This window comes from Peromyscus eremicus, chromosome 4 (genome assembly GCF_949786415.1).
Source record: "Peromyscus eremicus chromosome 4, PerEre_H2_v1, whole genome shotgun sequence".
Classification (NCBI taxonomy): domain Eukaryota; kingdom Metazoa; phylum Chordata; class Mammalia; order Rodentia; family Cricetidae; genus Peromyscus; species Peromyscus eremicus.
Genome location: NC_081419.1, coordinates 99,126,939 through 99,152,016, shown reverse-complemented (window position 1 = coordinate 99,152,016; position 25,078 = coordinate 99,126,939). Strand labels below are relative to the sequence as shown.

Below are 25,078 nucleotides of genomic sequence, written 5' to 3'. Positions count from 1 at the left end.
CCTCCTCTCCATCATCTGGCCCTTACATTCTTTCCAACCCCTCTTTCAAGATACAGATATCCCTCTTGGGACTGAGAGCTCGACAGTCCTTTGTTTTAGCACCTTGAACAGCCATGGACCTCTGCATTCATTTCTGCAGAAAAGAAGCCTCTCTGATCAAGGTTATCTATGGATATAAACATAGGAGACAGTTTGACATCATGTCCATTTAGCAAAATGAAAGCAATAGATTCACCCCCTCGGGCCTGGGACCTCCCAAACCATGGGCCATTGGCCGGGTCCACGCTCTAGGTATGAGCTTCCTCCTGTGGGGTGTGGGGAACCTCAGATACAGTCAGGAAGCAGTTGGTTATCACCACAACAGGCACGTCGCTATGGCCCCGTTGTGCACATCTTACCTGGCAGGTTAGTGTTGTAGCAGGAAAAGTTCACATCGGGGTGAGACTGTTGATGACTTTTCTCCCCCGGTTGCCTGTGTTGCACATTCCAGCATTGGAAAGTCAGCCATCCGTGAGGAAGCTTCCACTCCACTTGAGGCTTGATTTGCCTCTGTCTTCTAACCAAAATATATGGTGTTTTCAGCAATAAGATCTTACCATTTAGTTACGGTGGTCATCTAAGACCAAAGGCAATAGCCTGCGTTCTTCTGAGAGCCTTTGGGCCCTTCCTGACCAACAACTCGTAAGGAGGTATCCCCTGTTAGGCACTGGGAATTTTGTTTGATAACCCATGGCTTCTGGAATTGGTATCATCCACCCATGAAGGTGATCTCCACGAAGAAATGTTTGGTATTTTCCCAAACTGACACTCTGTACTCACTGAACACAAACTCTCTGCTCCTTCCTTCCCCATGTCACTTGCAGCCACAATTCTGCTGTCTCTCTGAAGCTGACTCCTGAGGACACATAGTGGGTGGATCTGCAGAGGAATGGTTGTAATCAGTATATTTTTATAACGTCTTTGATAGCATAGATTATTTATTTTTATTTTATTCTGTTTTAATAAAGCCTACTACTGAACACCTCACTTATGGGAAGAATTTAATAACAAAATATCCCATGACACACCTTGTAGAGTAAGAGTCCACAGTGAGGCTGGTTGGAACAGGGACAGGGCTCCTGGCACCACTAATTTGCAGAAACTTCTTCTTTTTGTTTTGTTTTGTTTTGTTTTGGAGACAGGGTTTCTCTGTATAGTTTTGGACCTTGTCCTGGAACTCACTCTGTAGCCCAAGCTGGCCTTGAACTCACAGAGATCTGCCTGGCTCTGCCTCCCGAGTGCTGGGATTAAAGGCATGCGCCACCACCGCCTGGCTAGCAGAAACTTCTTAAGTGATCTATGATGTGCCAAGGATAAGTGGCTGGAATCAGAAATAGCAACAGTAGCAATGAAGCTGCTTCTGCTTCCAATCCCTTTTGTTTTCTTTAGATCAGAAGCTTTCTGAACTCCCCACTCTAAGGGTTGACTTGAAATCCTATTGGCCGGCTTTCCTAGCAGGAACATGTCTGCTCTGACTTCTCTGTCATGAATAAATTGATATCTTAATCTTCTATATATAATTTTTATGAAAGGAAGGGTTTTAAATAATTGGAGCCTAGTACCCAAAATTATATCCTTCTGATTCTCCGTAGCTTGTGGTTCAGTGGCTGGGCATGAGTGACAGGAATTTACTGACCACAGGAACACTTTGCCTGTCAATGACGAGTTTGCATCAGGGTGAAGTCTGATTATGGAGGAAAGAGAACTAATCCTGCAGTTCAAGCTAACAGAACTGCAGAGCGGGGAGTGAGCTGAGCATCAGGGAACACAGCTATATGGCCCAGAACTTAAGCCTAGGCAAGGTGGCTCAGTGGGTATAGGTGCTTGCTGCCAAGTCTGATGACCTGAGTTCGATCTCGAGGAACCACACGGTAGTTGAAGAGAACTGATTCCCACAAGATGTCCTCTCATCTCCACGTGTGTGCACAGTGGCACACTTACCACATCCCCCTCCTCCAATAAGTCTAATAAAAATTTAAATTATTTTTAATTGTAGATTTGTCTATATGAGTGTGGCTATGTGTCCATTGAGTGCAAGTGTCTGCTGAGGCCTGGGGCGTGAGATCCCCCCTCGAGTCGGAGTTGCAGATGGTTGTGAGCCACCTGACTTCGGTCAGGGATCCTTTGACCTTAGAATTGAACTGGGGTCCTCTGCAAGAGTAGTGCATGCTTTTAATTTCTGAGCCTTCTTTCTAGCAGAATAAAAATAAAATAAAACAAAACTCCCAAACTAATGAGACTAGAGGGCAACCCTCACAATGGATCGCATAGAGGCAAGATGTCCCAGAGTGATACAAACTAGAGTAAACTAGTTGATAACCACCAATTTTGCATTTTAACTTTGGGAAGGGCTGGCCTGGTGCCCTAGTTCATGGAGATCTCATAAGGAAGTAATTGTAGAGTGGTATGCAAATAGAAAATCTTTCTAATAACATGTTTTACTTATATTAAGAATAATAATTTCTATAATATCTTATGTAATAAGATATTACAACAGCATCGATGAGACACAATCTTTGTCTAGGATGGACCTACATGTGGGCTGTAGAGTTGCCTGATAGACATGGTGGGAATTAACAGGCATCCTCTCTGTTCCCTGCACTTCATACTGTTCCGTATATTTCAACATTTTGTGTTGACTCTGGAAAATGTTAAGAGTGTCTAAGCAAGAATTCACATCTGAGGTCTGGAACCAGTGTTATGCAGGGCTGAAGGGGACTTTTCTTGGCATCATGTGATGTTCCTGGCCTTTGCTGATGCTACCCACAAAACATCATGTTCAGGTTACTCTGAATGCTTGCATCACTCATGTATATGATACTCCAAATAGAGCATTATTGAAATGAGTACAGATCCAAGCAGTGATGAAGGAAGGCTTGCTAGTTAAAGTCCACATTCCATTATGCTGTTGCAAAGAAGATTGGAAATGGCACGCTAATACAAATCTGTGCATCTGTGCTTGCCTCAGAAAATTAGCAGGAAAGTGGAGACGAGCCTACATTTTCTGCCCTGTTACATCACATAGAAATATTGTGTGACTCTGGACTTGGTTTAAGATATGTAAAATGAGACAAATCTTGATGGTTGTTGCCTGAGTTAAACACACTTAACACTTTGTATAATAATGAAGAATTGGAAGTGATTTCGATGACACACAGTAAGAAACTGATTGAATAAATTATATCATAGGTTGATGAAAATTAGGCAACACTAAAACTCATATTTTGGAATAATACTTAATTACTTGGAAGAATAGTTTGGATAACATTTCCTGAAAGAAAAACAAGATTTTATCTTGCAAAGAAGATTATAATCATATACTCATTATGTTGTGGTTTAAATAACACACACACATTGTACATTATATGTAATGTGATCATATGTAATCAAGGGTTTGTATACAGTTAGATTTCTTATTTGTGTGTCATTGCCGTTTCCTAATGGTCTAAAGTAATTTCTTAATTTTGAATAAAAAGTACATGATAAAATATTAAATTATAAAAGAAAAAAATTAATGGAGTAAAGAGATAGCCTGCAGGGAATGATATTCATAATATATAAACAACTCTAAAAAACTAAGCACCAAAAATTGCCAAATCGTTATAAATAACTCAAAAAACTTAGCACCAAAAATTGCCACATCATTCAATCAATAAAGAGGCAAATTAACTGACGAGACAACTTTCGAAAGAAGTACAAATAGCCAACAAATACAAGCGAAGAAAAGTGACACATTCCTTAGCCGCCAGCAAAATGCAGATCTGTACTACAACACTGCTAGTCCGTCCCACCCCAGGCTGAACAGCCATTATTGAGAAACAAAAAAACAACAACAAGTAACTGGTGAGGATGAGAGGGAAGGAACCTCTACACACTGCTGGTGGGAGAGTCGATGAACACAGTCACTGTGGAAATGATCGCAAAGCTGCCTTACCCAGCTAAAAACAGTGTCCAGCGGTACCCCTCCCTGGTACATGCCCAAAAAGGGCTAAGTGAGCTCACTACAGAGACACCTGCACACTGGGTTTATCGAATAGCTGAGCTGTAGAATTTACTTACAGATCGGGAAATGTGGTATATACAAACAATGGAGTTTTATTAGGCCATAAAAAAAGAACACAATTATGTCATCTTCAGGAAAATGGATGGAGTTGGAGATCTTATGACAGCAAAATAATAGGCTCAGACAATGGTTGCATGGGGCCATGTTTGTAAAGATGATTTCAGTGTCCCCTTTTGTCCACATAGTTGTTGCATGTGAATGACTTTGTGGTAGTCTACCCCAGAGTCCAGTGACCTCCTTTTTGGGAGAACAAAACGAAAGCTGAGATTTTAGTCAGTAGATCAGTGGTAAATTTTTGAATCCCCTTTTAAACTTAGTACCTATGGAAGATGACGAGCTTTGAAGAAATCCAGCATATTGTGTGGAGTATGAAAGTATACCTAGAATTCAACTACATGCAAATTTAAAAAGCCAGTAGAGTGAAATAATATGTACCCGTGGTATATCTCGGAGGGTGGAGGTGCCTTCTGCCAACCCTGATGACCTACGTTTGACCCCAGGGATGAACGTGGTAGAAGGAGATGACAGACTCTCACAGCTTCTCTGACTTCCACATGCAAGCCACGGCATGCGAGCCACCCCGTCCCACACCCCACATAGAAATAAATGTAAAAAAATATTAAACCACTTAAAACACGTCCTTTTCATTCAGCGTTTCCTTTTGATGGACACTTTGACACGTACATTGCGTTGCTGTTGTCTGTAGTCCACTACTGTACTGACTGCAGCTGGTACCAAATGATGACGTCTTCCCCATCCCTTCTCTCCCCCTACTTTGCCGAGCCTTTGGGAACCACCGTTCTGCTCCCAACTTCTCTGTGATAACTTTTAAAAGCCCACATGTCAATGGCAGGATGCGGGTCTCGTCTCTCTGTGCCGCCTCAGTTAGTTCACCATAGCCAACTGCACCTTCCCTGCTGCTGTTTCAAATGACAAGATCCCATCCTTTTCAGGGCTACGTAATACTTGATGGGGTGTATGCACCCCGTTACTTCATTCATTCATCAGCTGATAGACACGTGGGCTGCTTCTGTTCTTAGCAATTATGGGCACTCTCCATGGCAATGGGAGTTCAGATGTTTCTTTGACACATGGTTCTCCCTTCACTAAGTACCTATGGCACATGAAGGGGCTGATGTGATGTAGATACCTAGATATTTTCTAGACCCAGTGCTTGGATGGCAATGCCAGGATGCTGATTTGCCTCAGCATTCAGAGTTATAAAGAATTACTCTAAGTTCATCTGACCCTAACAAAGGCATCTTCAAAGTGGACAGGACCCAATGTTACTCCCTTTGGTAGGTGAGTAGAATGAAGTTTAGAGGTAGAACGGTCCACTGGGACTTTACACAATCAGTGATGTGGGAGCTGCCCGAAGTTTGTGTCTGAGCTTGGAGCTTAGCAGTCCGGGGCACAGCTGCCCCTCTGTGTACCGGTCCCCCTCGGTCTTCTGGACATTGACGAGAGTCTTATTCTTTATTTTCAGATTACAGAACAGGACCATGTTTTACGGTGGTCAGCAACCAGATGTGCCAGGGACAGCTCAGTGGGATTGTCTGCACCAAAACACTCTGCTGTGCCACAGTGGGCCGAGCCTGGGGCCACCCGTGTGAGATGTGTCCTGCCCAGCCTCACCCCTGCCGTCGCGGCTTCATTCCCAACATCCGCACCGGAGCTTGTCAAGGTAATGCAGCGGGAATAACAAGGAACACGTTCTGTTCACTGGGGGGCCATTCTCTAGCTGTGGAGAATGCCCCGTCCCCTGCCTGAGGACACAGTGCAGCAACTGTGAATGCCCCGTCCCCTGCCTGAGGACACAGTGCAGCAACTGTGAATGCCCCGTCCCCTGCCTGAGGGTGTACAGCCCAGCTCCTGAGAATGCCCTGTCCCCTGCCCGAGGACACAGCCCAGCTCCTGAGAATGCCCTGTCCCCTGCCTGAGGGTGTACAGCCCAGCTCCTGAGAATGCCCTGTCCCCTGCCTGAGGACACAGTGCAGCAACTGTGAATGCCCCGTCCCCTGCCTGAGGACACAGTGCAGCAGCTGTGAATGCCCCGTCCCCTGCCTGAGGACACAGCCCAGCTGCTGTGAATGCCCCGTCCCCTGCCTGAGGACACAGCCCAGCTCCTGAGAATGCCCCGTCCCCTGCCTGAGGGTGTACAGCCCAGCTCCTGAGAATGCCCTGTCCCCTGCCCGAGGACACAGCCCAGCTCCTGAGAATGCCCTGTCCCCTGCCTGAGGACACAGCCCAGCTCCTGAGAATGCCCCGTTCCCTGCCTGAGGACACAGTGCAGCAACTGTGAATGCCCCGTCCCCTGCCTGAGGACACAGCCCAGCTTCTGAGAATGCCCTGTCCCCTGCCCGAGGACACAGCCCAGCTCCTGAGAATGCCCTGTCCCCTGCCTGAGGACACAGCCCAGCTCCTGAGAATGCCCTGTCCCCTGCCCGAGGACACAGCCCAGCTCCTGAGAATGCCCTGTCCCCTGCCTGAGGACACAGCCCAGCTCCTGAGAATGCCCTGTCCCCTGCCCGAGGACACAGCCCAGCTCCTGAGAATGCCCTGTCCCCTGCCCGAGGACACAGCCCAGCTCCTGAGAATGCCCTGTCCCCTGCCCGAGGACACAGCCCAGCTTCTGAGAATGCCCTGTCCCCTGCCCGAGGACACAGCCCAGCTCCTGAGAATGCCCCGTCCCCTGCCCGAGGACACAGCCCAGCTCCTGAGAATGCGCTGTCCCCTGCCTGACAGTACAGCTGAAGCCCTCAGTAGCATGGTTCTTAAAGCCAGGAAGGTTGGCGAAGACTGCCTTGCCAGCGGCTCTTCTGGCCTCAGGAGTGGTTCCCTGTGCCTCTGGCACAGGAGTAGCAGCTGTGTGTGGGTGATGTGGGCCTGACGGCAGTGCTGTGTAGGAACACGGTGAACAAGGTAGTGGTTGTTGTTTTCTCTTCATTTGAAACTCTGAGTCCTGAGCTTGAGGTTGTACTTAACTGACCTGAAGAAAATTGCTCCTCTGGACATTCGACATGCTACATTATGCTTTTTTTTTTTTTTTTTAACAAGTCAGAAATAAATTAGAATTGGTTTCCCTGTTTTAAATACCCCCAGATGTTGCCTCAGAACTCTTCTGCCCTCCCCTAGAATCCCGGTTTTGGCTTGGACTCTGTTCCCCCAGCTGTGTAAATTCTTTCATTGTCTGGATGTCTGGCAGGAAAGAGGAGGAAGTGAGCAGAGGCCACTCCACACCAAACTGATGGGCCCCAAAACTCCCAGGCTATCTCTGCTTCCTGTAGACGTCTGAAGTACTTTTTTCTTTTAAAGATAACGGCAATATTTTTGTAAAATTCAGAAACTGTGCTTCTTTGAGGGAAGTAGGTAGTAGTTTGGCTCTGCCCCACGTGTTCATTCCGAAGGTTAGGATGCAGAAAACAAAAACAGGATTTGAGCGACTCTCCTCTGTGCTGTGGGCTGCACTAAATTGAATGTGCCTGCCTCCCAGGCATCACTCCTCTGGATGCCCTTGAATGTGTCCCTCTGAATGTCAGGAGCAGCCGGAAGAGGTTGTTTTGAAATCCTAGATTCGTCAAGGACCGCTAGGAGTAAAGCCTCTCCTTTGATGTCTTATTTCTCTCATTCTTAGAAAGTCTTGAGTCTTGAGGAATTGGTTGGTCATTGTGTTTTGAGGCTGGAATACCCATGAATTGTTGACAGTGACTAGAAAGGACGATCTCCAGCTCCCAGCTTCCTGTCAGTGAGTTTACCGTCAAAGGTTTGGGCACCAACAGAAGTGAGAGGAGAGGAAGGAGAGGAGAGATAGGGAAGGGGGACTCTCCTCAGCTTGTTATTAGCTCAGACGGTCTGGATTTTCCCCAAGGTTGCTTCCTGTTCCCTCATGACTGTTCTTCAACACCTAAGGTGGGGAAGACTGAAAGTAGCTTAGTGAAAATCCATGACCTCAAAATAGCAGTCTATATGATCACTTGCAAAAGGAATTTCTTCTTTTGCTGGGAGAGATTCTCAAAGTGTTATATGTGGCCAAAATGTCTTCTTGCTGGTGTTTCTAGTCCTTGGGCCGGACGTAGGCTGTGGGCAAATGGGTTGACAGAGGCCTATATATAGGTGTAGTCTGGGGGTACATGGTTAGCGGTGAACTGCCCTCATACACATTTCCTGTTGACCAAAAATCACAATCAACAAGAGTATCTAGAATTGTCTATATGACTTTAAATTGTGATTTCAAGTAACATTTTAATAAGCATTCAGAAAATCCTGGTCTAAGATAAAAATGAAACTGACTGTAAAACATACTCCAATTGTTTCATTATAGTCATTCATTCATGGGTCAGGACATTCTGTTAAAATAGTGGCATTTTTATGCCCAGATAAATATTTCCTCTCTAGTTCCCGTTTTACTGTGGGTGAGTTTTCCCAGCAGCATAGGCTGAGAGCCTGCCAATGGCAGTTGCTTCTCTCAGCATCAGGACTGAAAGAGGGTACTGCACTCACGGATGTCTACAAGACAGTCCAAGAGGAAGAAACTTAAGACTCCCATTTATTAAACCAGGATTTTCTGTGTTCTGAATGAAGAAATGGAGAGAATACACTTGCATATGCTGTTTTTACAATGGAATCCAGACAGCCAGCATCATGAAGGAGGAGGTTTCTGTTGGGAAAGTTAATTTGGAACTGTCTATAGGACCAGAAGTTAGTCCCTAGGTTCTTCGATAGAGCATTGAGCAAGGTGGACTGAGTCTCTGCTGCAGGGAAGCCTGTGTGTTGAACCATGAGACAGATTCATTATTAGGATGGTTGGTGTTGAGACACCAGATGTTGCTATACACTGGCTGGAGCAAAGTGGCATTGCACTGGAGACTAAAAGAGGAGTCAGGATGAACCAACCATGAAGCTCCAATAGGGAGAATATTTCAGAAAGAGGGGCCACGATTACAGAACTTCAAGGCAGCATATCCATGGTATATCTGAGGAAACCTGGAGAGGAGGGGGGAAGAGGGAGGTGAGAGCAGACAGTGGAAAGGCATGGACTTTCTCTGACTTAGCAGTGACAGAGAGGGATGTGCTCTGAGCTTTGGAGGGTCCTTCCTGGATTCTGCTCTGGTTGATGAGCCCACACATTATCCGGCACAGTTTTCCCTTCCAGCCCTGATGAGTTTTTCCTGCACAAGACAGTTTTCCAGAACGTAAAAGGACATATGTATGAAGACACTAGGCTAGCTATTGTGGAAATCTCAGGGTTCTCAAGTAAATTTCGTGTTACCTTTGACATTCAATGTAACACTTAAAGATAACTTTATGGACGTATATCACATTTTGACTTTGAAGTATATCTTAGATACTTTTGATTATTATTGCCGATCTGAATGTGAAAATGACACAGTAAAAAAAAAAAACGATCATTTTAATCATTACGTGTTCTACTTAGCTGTGTATAAAAAAAAACTCCAAAATTAATAGAAATAGTCTCCTTTGCTTGTGGGAAACCAGGGCTCCTTCTTGTTGAGCATTATTGACTAAGCTGTGTTAATAACTTATTTTACATAATGTAATCATAACATTTGCTATCATCATATTCTGGAAACTGTGATGGATGCCTTGACATGAATTTGGTAATATGATTGTGGATAAACTATTAAGTTTTCTTCTGCAATGAGTCTTTCTGTTTTCCCAAATCTGACAGATGTGGACGAATGCCAGGCTATCCCTGGGCTGTGTCAAGGAGGAAATTGCATTAATACTGTTGGGTCTTTTGAGTGCAAATGCCCTGCTGGACACAAATTTAATGAAGTGTCGCAAAAATGTGAAGGTAAGCAACCTCATGCTTTGCAGCTACAGGGAATGAGGGAGGGCAGACAATGTGGCATCAGCAGCAAGCTTATTTGCAGATGATACCCAGGACCTTCTGTCTTCGTCATCCCCATGAGAGCATAAATATGACAGTCCAGTAGGAATTGTTTGCCTTTGGAACTAGAAAAACCCTTGCAGCTTCTTCTACTTTTATAGACACAAAATAAGAGGCCCAGCTGAATCAAATTAAATATTAAAACATGAAATATTTTAGGATGATATTTGGTTTAAAATGTTCAAGATGCATGTTTTGTATAGTTCTAGGGGCATGGATTTAAATTTGGTCATTAGATACCATTACAAATTATACCACTGATATTTTCCAGTTAACATGCAGAATTTTGAGGGAGTGACATATTAACATACACATGTGTGCTCCTAGTTAGAGCTTAGGATTTCCTTTTCTGGACCATGACATATTGTCTACCGAATGAAAAACTTTCCAATGTTCACCAAGCAAAAGGAGAAACCTGAAGTAGATTTTTCTGTTTGTGTTTGGTTCGTAGAGTAGGCTTCTACAATGTATACACAGGACACATGTTTACATCTAGCCCTACTGTTATATGCAGAAGTGGGCTGGCTTCCAGTGCAGTGATTTGTTTTTGAGATGGAAGCATTCAAAACATACGTAGACATCTCTGACTTCTTTCTGCTGAGTTCATGGAGTATGGTCTGAAAGCCTGGGGTGGGGGCAACAGTCAAAGACTCATCTTATCTCAAGCTCAGAGAAGGTCCCTCCTTTATTAGCTTCTCATCCCACTGGGTGTGGCCTGAGGTTTCAGTCCTAAGTCTGTGGTTTTTGTTGAGCATGGTTGTATTATTTACCTTCTTAGGCTCTAGCAAAGAAACACTTTACTCAGAGTAGATCTTTCCTTGGGTTCTTAACCTCCTTGTACATTCCACAGTCTATCAAAGCAATGGAAGACAACTTCTGATGTAAAGTACAATCAATAAACTATAGTCAGACGTTTACTATGGCTTGCCCAGTAAACATCTAATTCTAATTGTCATAGAATCGCCTTTGTGGGTTACAGTGGTTTCTAAAATGGCTAATTGACATAATTTATAATTGCTGCTACAATCAAGAATATGTTATACTCAGTTATTTCAACTGTTGAACTCTGAAATGGTCTTAGTTCCTTTTGGAAATCAGGCTTCATCCCATGTTTTAAAGAACAGTAACGGTGGTTTTCTCTAGGAGAATGGAGTTTAGAAACTGAGATGTAACTACGTGCTAGAGGATGTTGGTATTGGTGGGGGCAAAGGCCTATTCCACTTTTCACCATTATAGATGATGGGAGTGTTGAGGATGTTGAGTGAGGCCATTCAGGTAGCTGCAGGGGCTTCTTCGTTTTGACTCTGGTGCTCATTGAGTGGATTGTATTGACACTTTTTTGTAGATGAGATCTATTATCTCTAATATTTCTTTCTTTCTTTTTCTTTTTGTGTGTGAGACACTTACTTTTTAGCCCTAGCTGCCCTGGAACTTGCTGTGTAGACCAGGCTGGCCTCAAACTGACAGAGGTCCACCTGCCTCTACCTTCTAAATGCTGGGACTAAAGGCATGGGTCACCATACAGACCCTTAATTCTAATTCCTAATACTTGGAACTGTGTAAAAATATTTAGGTATGGATATTCAGTCATTATTATGGATATCTTTTGTGACAATGTAATGAGGTTTCTTGCATGTAGAATCTATATCAACAGCGGGCTACGTCTAACATATTTAAGCTTTTCTCAGCTTACTATATTGAGCAACTATATACCCTATTACAATCAGCTTTAAGATTTAGGGCAATGGAGACCATATGGCCTGTCTGGCCTGTGTTTTGTCTTCTAGAGTCACAGTAACTTCCAGCCTGAGCAAAAATGGATTTTTCTACCTTTTGCTTTTTGCTTGATTAAAATAGTTAACAGTCAGGAATAGTCAATGGGTGTGTTTCACACAGAAGACGCAGAGGTAATGTTCACACGGCAAAACAAAAACAGGGAACTCAGATCTTTTTATTAATGCTAAAAAACCTACTTTGTGGTATATCTCATACATTAAAAATTCAACCTGCGAATTATTTAATATTCCTGACAACAAGACCAAATTCTCAACTGCACAATGGAATCTGTAGCAAGACAGAGAGCAGAACCCTTGAACTAGAGTTCATCTTTCCTCTGCCGTCTGCGGTTACATTAAATTTAGGTGGTGCTTTTTTCCTTCTCTATTTTTCTATGCAAATTGGCATTAGGTAGGATATTTTCTTGTTAATACTACGTGTGCTCTGACCTGGGATTGGTTGGAACACTGTTGACCTGTCTTTCCCTGGTAGAAGCGTCATCAGAAGGTCTTTCCAGAACCTTCTGCAAGCTGGGTGCCTTCCTTCAATCCTTTTATTGTATTTCAGTTAGAGCAGCACACTGGGGGAATGGCACCATTCGGGCACAGGCTGTCCTCTGTGGTGAAGGGAGGGAGCCTAGCGGATTTGGCACACAACCACAAAGAGGTTGAGAGGTCCTCTAAATGCCTAGGGAAGAGGGCCTGGCATAACAGAGACTTCATTCTGTGCCCATGTGTGTGAGTCAGCTTTTCATTACTGTGACGAAACACCTGAGGTAATCAGCTGAAGAGGAGGAAAGGTTTCTGTGTATGTGTGTGTCCTGTACCTGTGGCACACATGTGGAGGTCTGAGAACAGCTTGCAGGAGTAGGCTCGTATGTGTCCTGTACCCGTGGCACACATGTGGAGGTCTGAGGACGGCTTGCAGGAGTAGGCTCTTCCCTCCCATTGTGGGGGTCCTAGGGTTCAATCTCAGGTTGGCAAGCTTGGCAGTAGATGCCCTTACCTACTGAGTCATGTCACTGGCACTGTAACTGGCTTTTTAAGTGTGTTTTCCCTTGGCTTAGAAATGAAGAAATTGTGTAGTTCTTATATTACCTTAAAAATAAAAAAGCTGCTTCAGTCCAGTGGGTGTTAGCAAATTCCCAAGATGCCAGCCACCACTGTTCCACCGCAGGATAGCTTTATTCAAATGCTTTTCATGAGAGCTTCCTCTTCAGAATTCTCCCTTTCTTCCTAAAACCCCAATAAAACTCAATAGAATATGGCTTACTAAGCACATACAATTTAGAACAGTTAAAATGTAAATTAATAAGCCAGAGCTATTCAATATTAGATTTTAAACATTTTAAAAGTCAAAGATGGGGATTTGTAGCTGTGATTTGAGTAAGGGGATCAGAGCTCACAGGCACCTTTTTGCTGATTTTTCTGATGACGGTGGAGCTCATGTACTGAAGGAGCAGATGCACCTCCCCCTTCTGGAAACCAAGTCCATATTTGCATAGGTTACTGTGGAAGGAAATTAAGAAATAAAAAAATGTAGTTAAGGGATTAAATTTTATTTCTGGAAGGAGTCTGTTGAATTAATAAATAACCTTTAATGTTTAGGGGTTTAAATTATCATCAGCACAACCTCCAGCAATCCTAAGAGCATGGCATGATGCAAAGGAATTTTAACCTTGTGGTTCTTATATCCATGCACTCCCTGATACGTGAATTGAAGTGCTTGGGACTTCTCTTTGTGGCAGTAATGCCATATTTATCTAATGGCTACTTGCTTTAGGGCCACCTGTCCTCTTGGGCACCAATGAGCATCCCTGGGGCTGTTTGATCCATCACCACAGGTGGGACTCCTGGCCACAGTGCTCACCTTTCTGCTCAGTGTAGCTAGCCCCTTGCACAGTTAATGGAGTAGTGATGTAGAGTAAGGTGGGCCTGGGCCTGGTAAAGTCCCTAGTTCACTATACGGTCTCAGTGACGTCACATGCCAACTCTGTGAACAAGATGATGCATAGAGGCTCTTTCCAGTTCTGTAGTCCAGACTCTGCCTCTCCACTTAGTCCTTCCCAGTTGTGATCTGTGATTGATGGTATCATGGTGTGACTAAAACAGCATCGAGTGTCTGCTCGTCAATTGAAGGTTTCTTATAGGCTGCATTTGTGCAGTAAAACAAAGTTTACAGGTGCATAAATCTGTAGTGTCGCCTGATTCTTTTAAAGAATGCCTCCCCACCCCCACTTGAGCAGCAGTGGAGACATCCAGGATCAGGTAGTTGGTTCCCGTGCCAAGCCGCTCTTGTGGACTGAGTTCTCGACACCTGAGTGAGTGTCCAGGAATATCTTCCTCAGAGTTGAGACAGGCTCCATTAAGTGTCTTCTTCCCCAGAGAGCCCAGGATAGGGAGGTGGAGAAGCCTGATGAGAGCTGGTGAGGCCGAGGGAGAAGTGGGGCAGAGGACTGACAGCCAGCAGGGAGGAGGGAGCTGCCAGAAGCTACTGTGACTGCTGCAGCCACCCTGGGGAACTTCTCACAGTAGTCCGGCCTCTCCCCTCCAGCATCGAAGAGACTTAGGGAGGTTTCCAGACTGCAGAAGTAGCTCTTGCCTGCCAGTCCTTGCTGCACCCAGCAGGCCTCCCAAACTATTGTATGTTTATGGCTGGCATTTGATAAAGACTGATTTATGAAAATCATACTCAAGTCACTGTTTTTGGATTCTGTTACTTAGGAGATCTGAAATTTTAGTAAAAGAAGGTAAGTGTGGAGTTGTAAGAGCCTGGGAGGATAATGCACCAGGAGGAAGAGGTCCAGCCCATGACTCTAGTTAAACCTTTGCACATAGCCCTTCCCATAAGGCATTTCCATCGTCTGATGAGGATGAGATCACAACTCCAGCCATTATCATTCTGTAGCTATGAAACTGAGAAGCAGGGTGGTTCGTGAGTGTAAAAGGCAGAAGAAGAACAGATCACTGCGGAGGGAACATTAGGGAATTCAAAGGTATTTACACGCCTTCATGTGTGACAATTTTGTCTCATTCTGTTTCACTTTTGGGAGTGAACATTAAGGTGTGTGTTCTCAGACAGCCCCTGACCGGTAGCATTTGAGGACATATAGCAAAGGTGGACTTCTCAAGTCCTAGCCAGTTGGAGACTTGGGTTTAGCGTGACTATAAATGAGGAGCCTGTTTGCTTCCCCTGACTCTTTGGCTTGACCTTGGCCTAAGCCTATCAGGAACATACTCTACCACCACCTTTTGTTTTACTGATACTTTTGAGGCACAATTTTACCAGGTTGCCCAGGCTGGTCTTGGATTTGCTCTGTAGCCTAGGCTGGTCTTTAACCCATGAGTCTTCTTCCTCTGACTCCCAAATAGCTGGGCATAGAGGCCTGCCCCTGTAGGCCTGGATCTTTTCCTATTTCAAGGTTTACCTCTTGTTAGTTTTCTGCAGGCCTCAGTCATGAGAGGGGCACACCTGAGCATTAGACACATGGAAATCAGGTCCCGTAACCACACCAACAGGGTGAGCATTAGATGAGTTAGAATTTTCAACGTGGCCTGGCTCTCAACACACTGGAACTCTCATTGTCATCACTGTTGTTATTTTTAACAGACGATGCCAGTCTCACTGGTTGGCAGGTGGAAGATATGCCCACGGCCTGCCAAAGTTAGTTATGTTTCCAAAATAACTTTTTCTTTTATTGGTTGTTATCTTAATTTCTTTTGATACTAATGTATTATGTAAGTGGCTTAAACAAAAATGCTAGCATTTGTCCTTGTTAATAGACTGAAAAAGTATTTTAACAGATCATCACATGATCTTTGTTAAGCAGTATGTGATATTAACACTTGAAGACCCTTTGGAAAGGCATGCTGAGTAATTGCCATGACAAAACACCATGACTGAGGCAACTTATAAAAGAAAATGTTTCATCTGTGACTCAGAGTTCCAGAGGGCTGGAGTTCATAACCATCTTGGTGGGGAGGGAGCATGGCAGCAAGCAGGCAGACATGGCGCTAGAGAAGTAACTGAGAGCTTCCATCCACAAGTACAAGGAAGGGGGAATGGGAGAGAGACTGGGAATGGTGCAAGTCTTTTGAAACCTCAAAGCCTATCCCCAGTGGCACACCTCTTCCAACAAGACCACACCTCCTAATCCTTCCCAAACAGTTCCACCCACTGGGACCAAGCATACAAATATGTAAGTCTGTTGGGGCCGTTCTCATTCACACCACCACAAATATCTTACCTCGCAGTTATGTCTTCCTATTGTTAGATAAGGTTTGGAGTTTTGCAGGCTCGTTATCATTAGCACACTGATTCTCTGTGCCCAGAATAAGCGGGGCAGCAGAAAGACAGGAGGACATTGAAAACTGAGCTGTTGTAAGGACAGTCTTGGGGGATGTTGTTGGGTCTTACACTGTGCCATGGCAGCATCCCAGCCAGGCTGCTTCTTTCCTGGAATACCTTTACCTTTACCAATGGCAGATTCACAGTGATGGTGCCAGGTACCGTAGCTTTGACTCTGTGCTCAGTGAAACATTGCTTCAGTCTCTAGGCTAGCATAGAAGAAGGGTGATTTCGCTTTTCAAGAGGCTAAACAGCATGGAGATGGTGTCACTGCTGACTTTGTGACTGTAGGGGTCAACTTGAATGCTAATAGACTTGAATGTATGAGAATGTACTTGAATGTGGTCCACTTAGAACCATGTTTTGTTTTTTAAACGAAGAGGAACACATGGACTGGAAGGGAAGTGTTTTCATTTTGTGGTCCAACGCCTTCCTGAGTGTCAGCAGTGCCAGTCTGGCTGCAGTGGTTTTCCCAAGAGGTTCTTCCTGCCTTTCCTTTCTCTATGCATAGAAGGAGAGGTGTGGCTATCCTTCTAGTTTGTCTTAGACAGCACAGTGCACACTCTATTTCTTCTCCTCCATTCCCTTGCCACTACTGATACATGTCAGGGAGAGATTTGGGCTTTTGAAAAACTCTCTTTGAGGAAATGGTTAGATTTTTTTTCCCAAATGGGACACTTACTGTTTCCTTGGAAGAGACCAGTGGCTTCAGGCCCTAGCAGCTGATCCACTTTGGCCTCTGTAGCACTCAGGATATTTGTTAAGGAATGTCCTTAGGATTAATGTGTGAGAAAAAGAAGACAGATTGGGTGAGCTGTGGCACATCCCAGAAGCAGTATCAACTAATCGCAGAGGGCGGTGTGGCATGAAGTGGCCTTTAAAGAGGTCCCTCATTGGGTTGAGACGACCAGACTTTTGCCCAATTTTCCGTGATTTCCTATTAGATATGGGGTACCTGGGCAGGGTGTGACCTCAGGCAAAGCAGCCCTGTGCAGCTCAATGATTCCTGACAGGACCAAAAGTCAAAGACAGCCTGTTGACCACATCTCCAACAGCAAAAGTTAGTCCTTCCCTGAAGAGGAAGCTGACTGGAGCGCCCAGTGTCTAGTGGGGTTCACTCACCAAATACACATTCTTCCAACATAGGACCATCATCATGGCCATCTGGATGTGCTCCTGAGAAACCAAGTTGGTATTTCCTAACCCTGGTCTGGTCACTCCAGGTCACCAACTCCCAAGCAGTGCTCAGGTCGTGAGGTCTCCTCTGAAGGATTGAAGTATCTGTCCTGTGGGTAATCTGAAAAGAAATACAGAAAATATTGAGGAGTATAGAATAATTAGCAGAGGAGTTTAATATGGTACAACATATGCATAGAAAGAGAGAGCAAGCTTTCAAAACAAATGGGTTTGGAATATCAACACATTGCTGGCCTGTCAGCTATAGGTTCTAAAGAGAGTAGGTTTATTTGGCTCCATCTCTTGAATTTGGTAAACCCTCGGGAACATGTGTCTGAATCGGCTCTTCTCTGGGCAGCTTTTATTCGGTGCAGACAGGTCCGTCTGGGGGCTTGACTTCACAAGCACTCTGTCTGCATCCTTGTACCCGTGAAATTTCATGTCGGACCCTCCAGATAACAGAACCTTCTTTATATTGCAGACATCGACGAGTGCAGCACTATTCCTGGAGTCTGTGATGGCGGGGAATGTACAAACACAGTCAGCAGTTACTTCTGCAAATGCCCCCCTGGTTTTTACACCTCTCCTGATGGCACCAGATGCATAGGTGGGTTTAATTACAGACAGCAGGCATGGTTTTTATACATCATCCATAATGAACATCTCTCTGGATAAGTTTGTTAACGGGAACAGGGGAAGATGAACATTTGTGGAAATGAACACAAATGTTAAGCAGCAGAGATGTCTTGTGTCCTTGCTTGTGGCTTTGTTGCCCGTGTCCTCAGTCTGGGAGTTAAGGCACAGCTATGACTACCTTTAGTCACTTCCCAGAATCTATGTTAATCTAGCTCTGACATTTTGTAGTACTATTTAATTGATCTTGCTTCTACACAATCTACTTTGCCAGATTTACCTTCCTAAAATAGTGATTTGGTTAAATAACATTCTTGCCCAAACATCTCAGGTATTTTTCACGAGGACATGGAAACTAGTGATCTTCAATCTGTGTCCAGTGGTTCTACATACACGGCAGCCATGTCAGTACCTACATATATACATACATACTCTGGGTAGGGCAGTATACACACACACACACACACACACACACACACACACACACACACATCATGTGGTGTTTTGCTTACATGAAGAAAGAAATTAAATGAAGGTTTAATGTATTCTTTGTTAAAAATAATTTATTTTATTTTTAATGATGTGTGTGTATGTGACTTCATGAACTTGTGAGCACAAGGGCCAGTGGAGGCCAAAAGAGGATATTGGATCCCCCAGAGCTGGGGTTAACAGGCAGTTGTGAACTTCCTGATATAGGTGCTGGGAACCAAACTCAGGTCCTCTGCTGATGCCGTTTGTAAATCAATGACTGTCAGTAACCCAATAACAGCTTGTAATTTCAGCCCCAACAGTCTTCATTTTATCACACTGACTAAGAGTCTTTGATTCGTTGATTTAGCATACTAGTCAGCCAGATCTGTAACAACACGTATCAGTTAATTTTCAAAATAATAGTCATTAACCCATTAAGAGTTTACCATGGGCAGCTGTGGGTCCCAGCTTTGCTCTGAAGGAGAAACCATCCATCTGCAAGTTATATGCACACATTTTATAATTTGGTCAAGTATTTACAACTGGGTTTTGACCACCAAATCCATTTGAAGCTGGGATACAAACCATGCTTGAGAATCTCCCCATTCTTCATAGTCTTTGGGTTCCATGCCCCAAACATTTACTAACACAGCATGTAAACATTGGAAGCATTGAAGCTCTTAAAGTTAGAATGAAGGATTTCCATCACTCCACCATTTTCATGGAGAGATGCCCGCCCCACTGTGGGCTTCACAGAACAGGCTCATCTGCACACCCTCTGTAGCTATTCTTCCTGGATCTGGCTGGAATAAAACCCATTCTTGCTGAGACATCTGCCCAGAGGTACAGGAACCAGAACCAACATTTCTGGGAATTGCATCTACGCTTGCTGGTGGCTATAAGTACCACTCAGAAATCACCTTGTATCTGTGATGTTGACCCTCAGTTCTTTTCTATGGTTTGTTTAGGTTTACTTTTCCCCTCTTTGTTTAAATAATGGAAATGTTCCTAAATTATGCATGTTTATCTTTATGTATTTCACCACTAAAGCCATCAATATTTAAAGGCTTTGTATTCTTAGGACAACAAGTATATGTGAACGACCCTCTGTGGCAAAACTTGATGCTTAATATTCAGACTTATGGCACTTAGGGATGGGGTTTTGACTGGGGAAATGTCTTCACTTTACAAATGCCATCTGTCAAATGAGAAGCATATTTCAGATATTATTTGTTTTTCACAATGTGATTGTGTGTAAGGCTGCACAGAGATGTGTTTCACTTGGAGAGACACAACCTCCACTTGTGTAGACAGAGATAGGTGTCTGCACTTTGCTATGTGTCCCCTCTTTTCACAGGGACGTCTCAAAGGTTTTCACTGTGCCGTGAGCTCTTTTTGGTAGCTGAGAGTTGTACTACAGTGTGTCAGCTGTTGTCATGACAATCAGACATGATGTAATCCAATAAAAGCGATCTATAGAAGTGTGCCTCTCCATGCAGCTTTCACAGGAGGCTTTTCTGCCAAAAAGAAAAGAACTCATCTAGAACTGTTGGATCCTATAGGACTAGGAATCTGCAATCATTGATGTCTTGGAATTTATTAATAATAAACCTTTTGAAAAAATTAGTTAAGGCCTCAGGACAAAAGGGAACCTGATTAATAAGCATTAGATCTGACTGAAAATTGGCTCATCCCATCAAGACAACCTCACAAGTCTGAGGCACAATTTCAAACTAAAAACCCATGCCACAGATTAACGTTGTTTTCCAATGCATTTAGATAAATCTTTGCCTAATGTAGCTCAAATTAAGTAGTTGAAGCCAAAGACAACCCAGGCTGTCTTTAATATAGAAACAAGTCTTTAGGAATAAGTGTCTGTCACCACCAGTGATTTTCTTAGGTTTTTTTTTTCCCTATGGCACATTGATTTTAACCATTTCTTCTCACCTTGGGTATGGAATGTGGAATTTTGGCTAAGTGTCCCAGTGTGCAGAGGCAAGGGGAAAGACAAGGCATTTCTGATTGCATACTGGGCCAGTGGGATGTTCAAAGCTTCCTTTCCAGAGCACTTGCTCATGGGTCAGTCTGTCATAGCCCCATGGTGAAGCATGGGGGTGTGGAGGCCAAGGAGTGTTGTCTCAAGCTCAGTCACAAAGGCTATATGTGGTTTTTTTTTTTTTGGTTCTCTCAGATGTTCGTCCTGGTTACTGCTACACGGCTCTGACAAATGGACGCTGCTCTAACCAGCTGCCACAGTCCATAACCAAAATGCAGTGCTGTTGTGATGCTGGCCGGTGCTGGTCTCCAGGGGTCACTGTTGCCCCTGAGATGTGTCCCATCAGATCAACCGGTAAGAGCCCGTCTACAGCATCTATAGCACATCCCAGCTCAGCCATGGCAGAGTGTGCAGTACAGATCCAAATGAAACCCAGGTAAATAAATAAGATTCCAGGAAATTGAAGCGTGGGCACGGAGGAATCCCCCAGATGATGCACAGGTAAAGGCTTGTTTCTATATCTGCTGGCGACTTAGTTCTCTCATTGCCGGGGAACAGCAGCAACCTCGGGAAGCCTCTGTTTTAGTCTCACTGGGGGACTTGGTGGCCCTCCTGTGGGGCTTACCAGTTCAGTGGGATAAAGCCCAACTCCTTTACCACACACATCTCCTCTTTCCCTAACAGTTTTCACTTTTCTCTTCCTTCTGCCGAGTCCTGATTTTTTTCTTCATAGCTTCTCATTTATCTGCCGTATTCCCTTCGTTTCCACTAAAAGTGTATTGTTCTGAATGATTGGGGTGGCTTCCCAAGTGGCCAGTGGGAGATCCTGCCACATACAATTCCCAAAGTATAGCTCACCTGACAATAGCCTTAACAGGTGTCTCAGAGGGTGTAGAGAAAAATGTCCAGGATATTTTCATTAAGGTGACCACAGGCACCACTTGGTGGTCCAAATGACACCTTTTCCTACAAAGAAATATTTAAGATTTGGCACAGCATTTGGAGTCCCCGAATCAGAACCCAGTTATGTTAGTTGTTAACATAATGAGTTTTATTTTCTAATTAAATTATAAGTTATGTTTCCCTTAAACAGTCTTAGTATTTCTAAAGTAAATTGGTTATTCTTTTCCTAAAAGATCTGCACAGTTCATGCCTTACCTTCTACTCCCTTCTCCCACAACCCTTGCTGTTCACATATGCTCTAGAGGGCCAAGGGTCTGTGCAAACATGGCCTGATCCGCCAACATGCCAAGATAACCACAGCGGGAACTGTGGCCTCATCCTCATGACACACTGGTTCTGGTTGATACTTTGGCTGTACTCAAGATCTGTACTGCTCTGCTTTGTGCCCACTTGTGTTCATGTATTGCTCTGTCACTAGTTAATAAATCTCACTAAGAGGTATTAGTCATTACTGTAATCTTAAATTTCTCACACTCTCTGACTTCCATAGCATTTAGCAAAATCATGCTTGTAAGAGACATTCAGGTAGAAGGTACAGCTCATTAAGTATGCTTTTCACCACAGATTCCAACTAAAAACTGACCTTTTAGCTCTGTTTAATTTGATTCCTGAAAGACATGTTTAAATCAGGGCACTGAGAGGCAGGGTGAAATGGTGGAGGAACTCAGAGTTGATGAAATGCTTTGGAGAGCGTTGCTCTTAGGACATGCAGTTCTCATCGCAGATGACAGGATTGTTCATGGGTGTCAGTATAAAATGCTGCTCATTACTGAGAATTGTATGTGGGGATTAAAGAAGTAATACAATCTTCCTAGGTCTCTATACATACATACGTATGATTAACAAGTCATGCATTTTGGACATGCTGTCTACACACTAAAAACCGTTCCTCTTAATTTGCCACAGATATATTCACTAGATCACTGTTTAGAAGCACATGGCTTTTTCTACCAGGATGCATGACTTGGGTACCAGAATTGCTTCTTAAATGTATATGTCAATTTGGGGGTCAATAACATTGATTGGATTCCTTGTGTGGAGACCTGGAGTAGAGGAAGAAAGACAGCAGATGCAGGAGTCAGCAGGAAGACCTCGCACAAGAAGACTCACTGTCTTTCGTGTGTGACTTTGTAGGGAGCTGAAAGGCAAAGCCTGACAGGCATAGTGCAAAGCAGACTGATCATGCAAACGAATTTGCAGGTCAGCTTTCGTTTGTTCAGACCTTTCAAGACAGTGCTATTGAGCGCTTGCCTATGGAAAGCGGTGATGTGAGAAGGACAGCCTTTCACTCTTTCTTTTTTAAAAAATTACATTTCATCTCTACGTTGAATGTAGACAGAAAAGGTAAAGATTATTGAGAAAAATTATCCCTGGTTGCTGATCCTTAATGTAAAGGGGCTCACAGATAAAATCATTAATCTATAGAAAAGCAGGAGTTTAGGGCCCAGTAAGATACATTTTGTAGCCGGGTGGTGGTGGCGCACGCCTTTAATCCCAGCACTCGGGAGGCAGAGCCAGGCGGATCTCTGTGAGTTTGAGGCCAGCCTGGGCTACAGAGTGAGTTCCAGGAAAGGCGCAAAGCTACACAGAGAAACCCTGTCTCGAAAAACAAAAAAAAAAAAAAAAAAAAAAGAGATACATTTTGTACATGGCTAAGGTGAATTTAATAGTTCTTCAAGTAATATAGTCACCTAATTAGCAGAAATGCTGATAACCATCCAACCTCTCTTATAAATCATGAAAGAACGTTAAAACTAGGCTGACCTGGTGCTTACAAGTGTTTGGAAACAAATTGTTTCCTTTAATATAGTCAGGATTCAATTAAATCCAACACATACTGAAATCCTCTTATATGTAATTTATGGGGCTATGCTGAGAGTAAGAATTGGTTGTGGCATACATATATACAGTCCAGACTTAAAGAGTTGCATAGAAATGCAGTGAAAACATCCTCTGGGAGCAAGTGATGTGGTGCTCTAGGTGATAATTCTGTAGGAAGAGTCACTGTGGTTTAGTAAAAGGAACTGTAGCATCCCGAGTCAGGAAAAATACAGACAAGGAAAAATCTCTTTCAAATACAGTGAGATACCAAGAATTTGTGGGTCAGAATTCCAGATAAATAATAGAGCATAGCAATGGAATTCTCTGGAAGCTTAAACTAGGTCTGTGTTATAGGTGTGAAATATGACTGAAGAAGGTTCAGAAATGGACTAGCTAATATCAGTAGAGTACATGGAGTCTGGTGTGTTTAGCCAAATGTAAATTGGCAGGATGTCCCGTGAGATTGAGTTATGAATGCATTTCAGTAGTCCATAGGTAAAGGAAAACATTAGCCTAATTTATGTTAATCTCTAACACTATGTAGGAAATATCTATATAAGAATCACTTTGTGACTGTGATAATGAAGTTATCGACATTGTAGACAGAAAGCAAAGATTAAAAATCAACCATTCTGCTTGTAGAAGGGGACCGTGGTCATCTGCAGCTGTGCAGGGAAGCTGCAAATGGATAAAACCGACATACCTGGAGCTAGATGCTGTCTAAAATACTGTTCTGGAAACTCAGAAAAAAGATGTCATGTGCCAACTCAGATTTATTCTGATAGATTCCTGGTATTGTTAAAAATAGGATTCGACCCCAAAATGTGCAAACCCAGGGAAAGACATGATGGAGTCAGGGAGCCCCAGTATACAGAATCCTGTGCTGCACTCACACAGCCACACTACTGTGACCTCCCTTCTCCGTTCATCTACTTGTTTTTAACAGACCAATCCCTGGGGCTCTGTGCTGGACTTCCTACCTTCCACATTGGTTAGAAGAACTCATCCATCTCGTGGCTTTACATATTACCTCTCTACTAATAAATGAAAAATTTAACTTCTTCCCTGGGCTCCAAACTCTCTTCAACAACTGTTGTGTGTTATCTCTATTTGGCTGCGTGACATCTCCTAACTCAAATGCTCGACTTGAAGTTTGGCTTCTGCCCATCACACCAGCCCCTGTCTCCTGACAGCTTCCCTCTCAGGGTAAAGGACAAGAGCATTTAGCTATCTGAGCAACCAAAACATTAGTCGTCATTCTTGGTTTCTTAGTCCCGTGGCTCTGGCATTTATCCCATCACCAAACACTACCATTTATTTATAAATTATCCTTGAGACAGGTTGTGGCCTCTGTCGATTCCATCATTACCTTCCCTGTGCATCCATTATTATCTTGTCCTTGGTTTTCCACACCAGCCTTTCTTCCCTCTAGTACTTCATATATCAGCAAGAGTGATCTGAAAGGACTCATGTGATCATAGCCTGCAGGAGATGGAACTGGATTCCCTTTGCACATAAAATAAAATAAAAACCAAAGTCTTACCCCCCAAAAAGTGGGGGGACCTCATATAGCCCAGGCTTTGAACTTCCTCTTCTGTTCCACTCCTTGTGTGTCTTGCTAGCCCTTACTCTGTGTGCGTATGAGTTTTAAAATTATTAACGTACAATGTAACAGGTTTCCTTATAGCATTGTCATTCACCTATGTCATTGTGCTTGTCTCTAGTTAGGATGAAAGCCTTCCAATGTGCTTTTTAGATCCCTGTGACAGCCACGCTGGGGCTGGGCAGAGAAAGTGGCACCTAACATTTTTCCTGGTGAATTTCAATGCGTAAATGTCTTTCTGGATTTTGAAAGGAACGCATGGTGCCTGCTCTGGAGACA

General features: G+C 43.7%; 1 protein-coding gene across 1 annotated transcript in view; it reads left to right on the top strand.

Annotated features, from left to right (window-relative positions):
• The window catches only part of Fbn1 (fibrillin 1), a 215,568-nt gene that overhangs the window by 93,768 nt on the left and 96,722 nt on the right, over positions 1-25,078 (top strand). The window contains exons 6-9 of the mRNA XM_059261299.1: positions 5,589-5,786; positions 9,792-9,917; positions 17,794-17,919; positions 20,608-20,766. Coding sequence (XP_059117282.1) covers positions 5,589-5,786; positions 9,792-9,917; positions 17,794-17,919; positions 20,608-20,766 — 609 coding nt within the window. The remainder of the gene's footprint in view (positions 1-5,588; positions 5,787-9,791; positions 9,918-17,793; positions 17,920-20,607; positions 20,767-25,078) is intronic.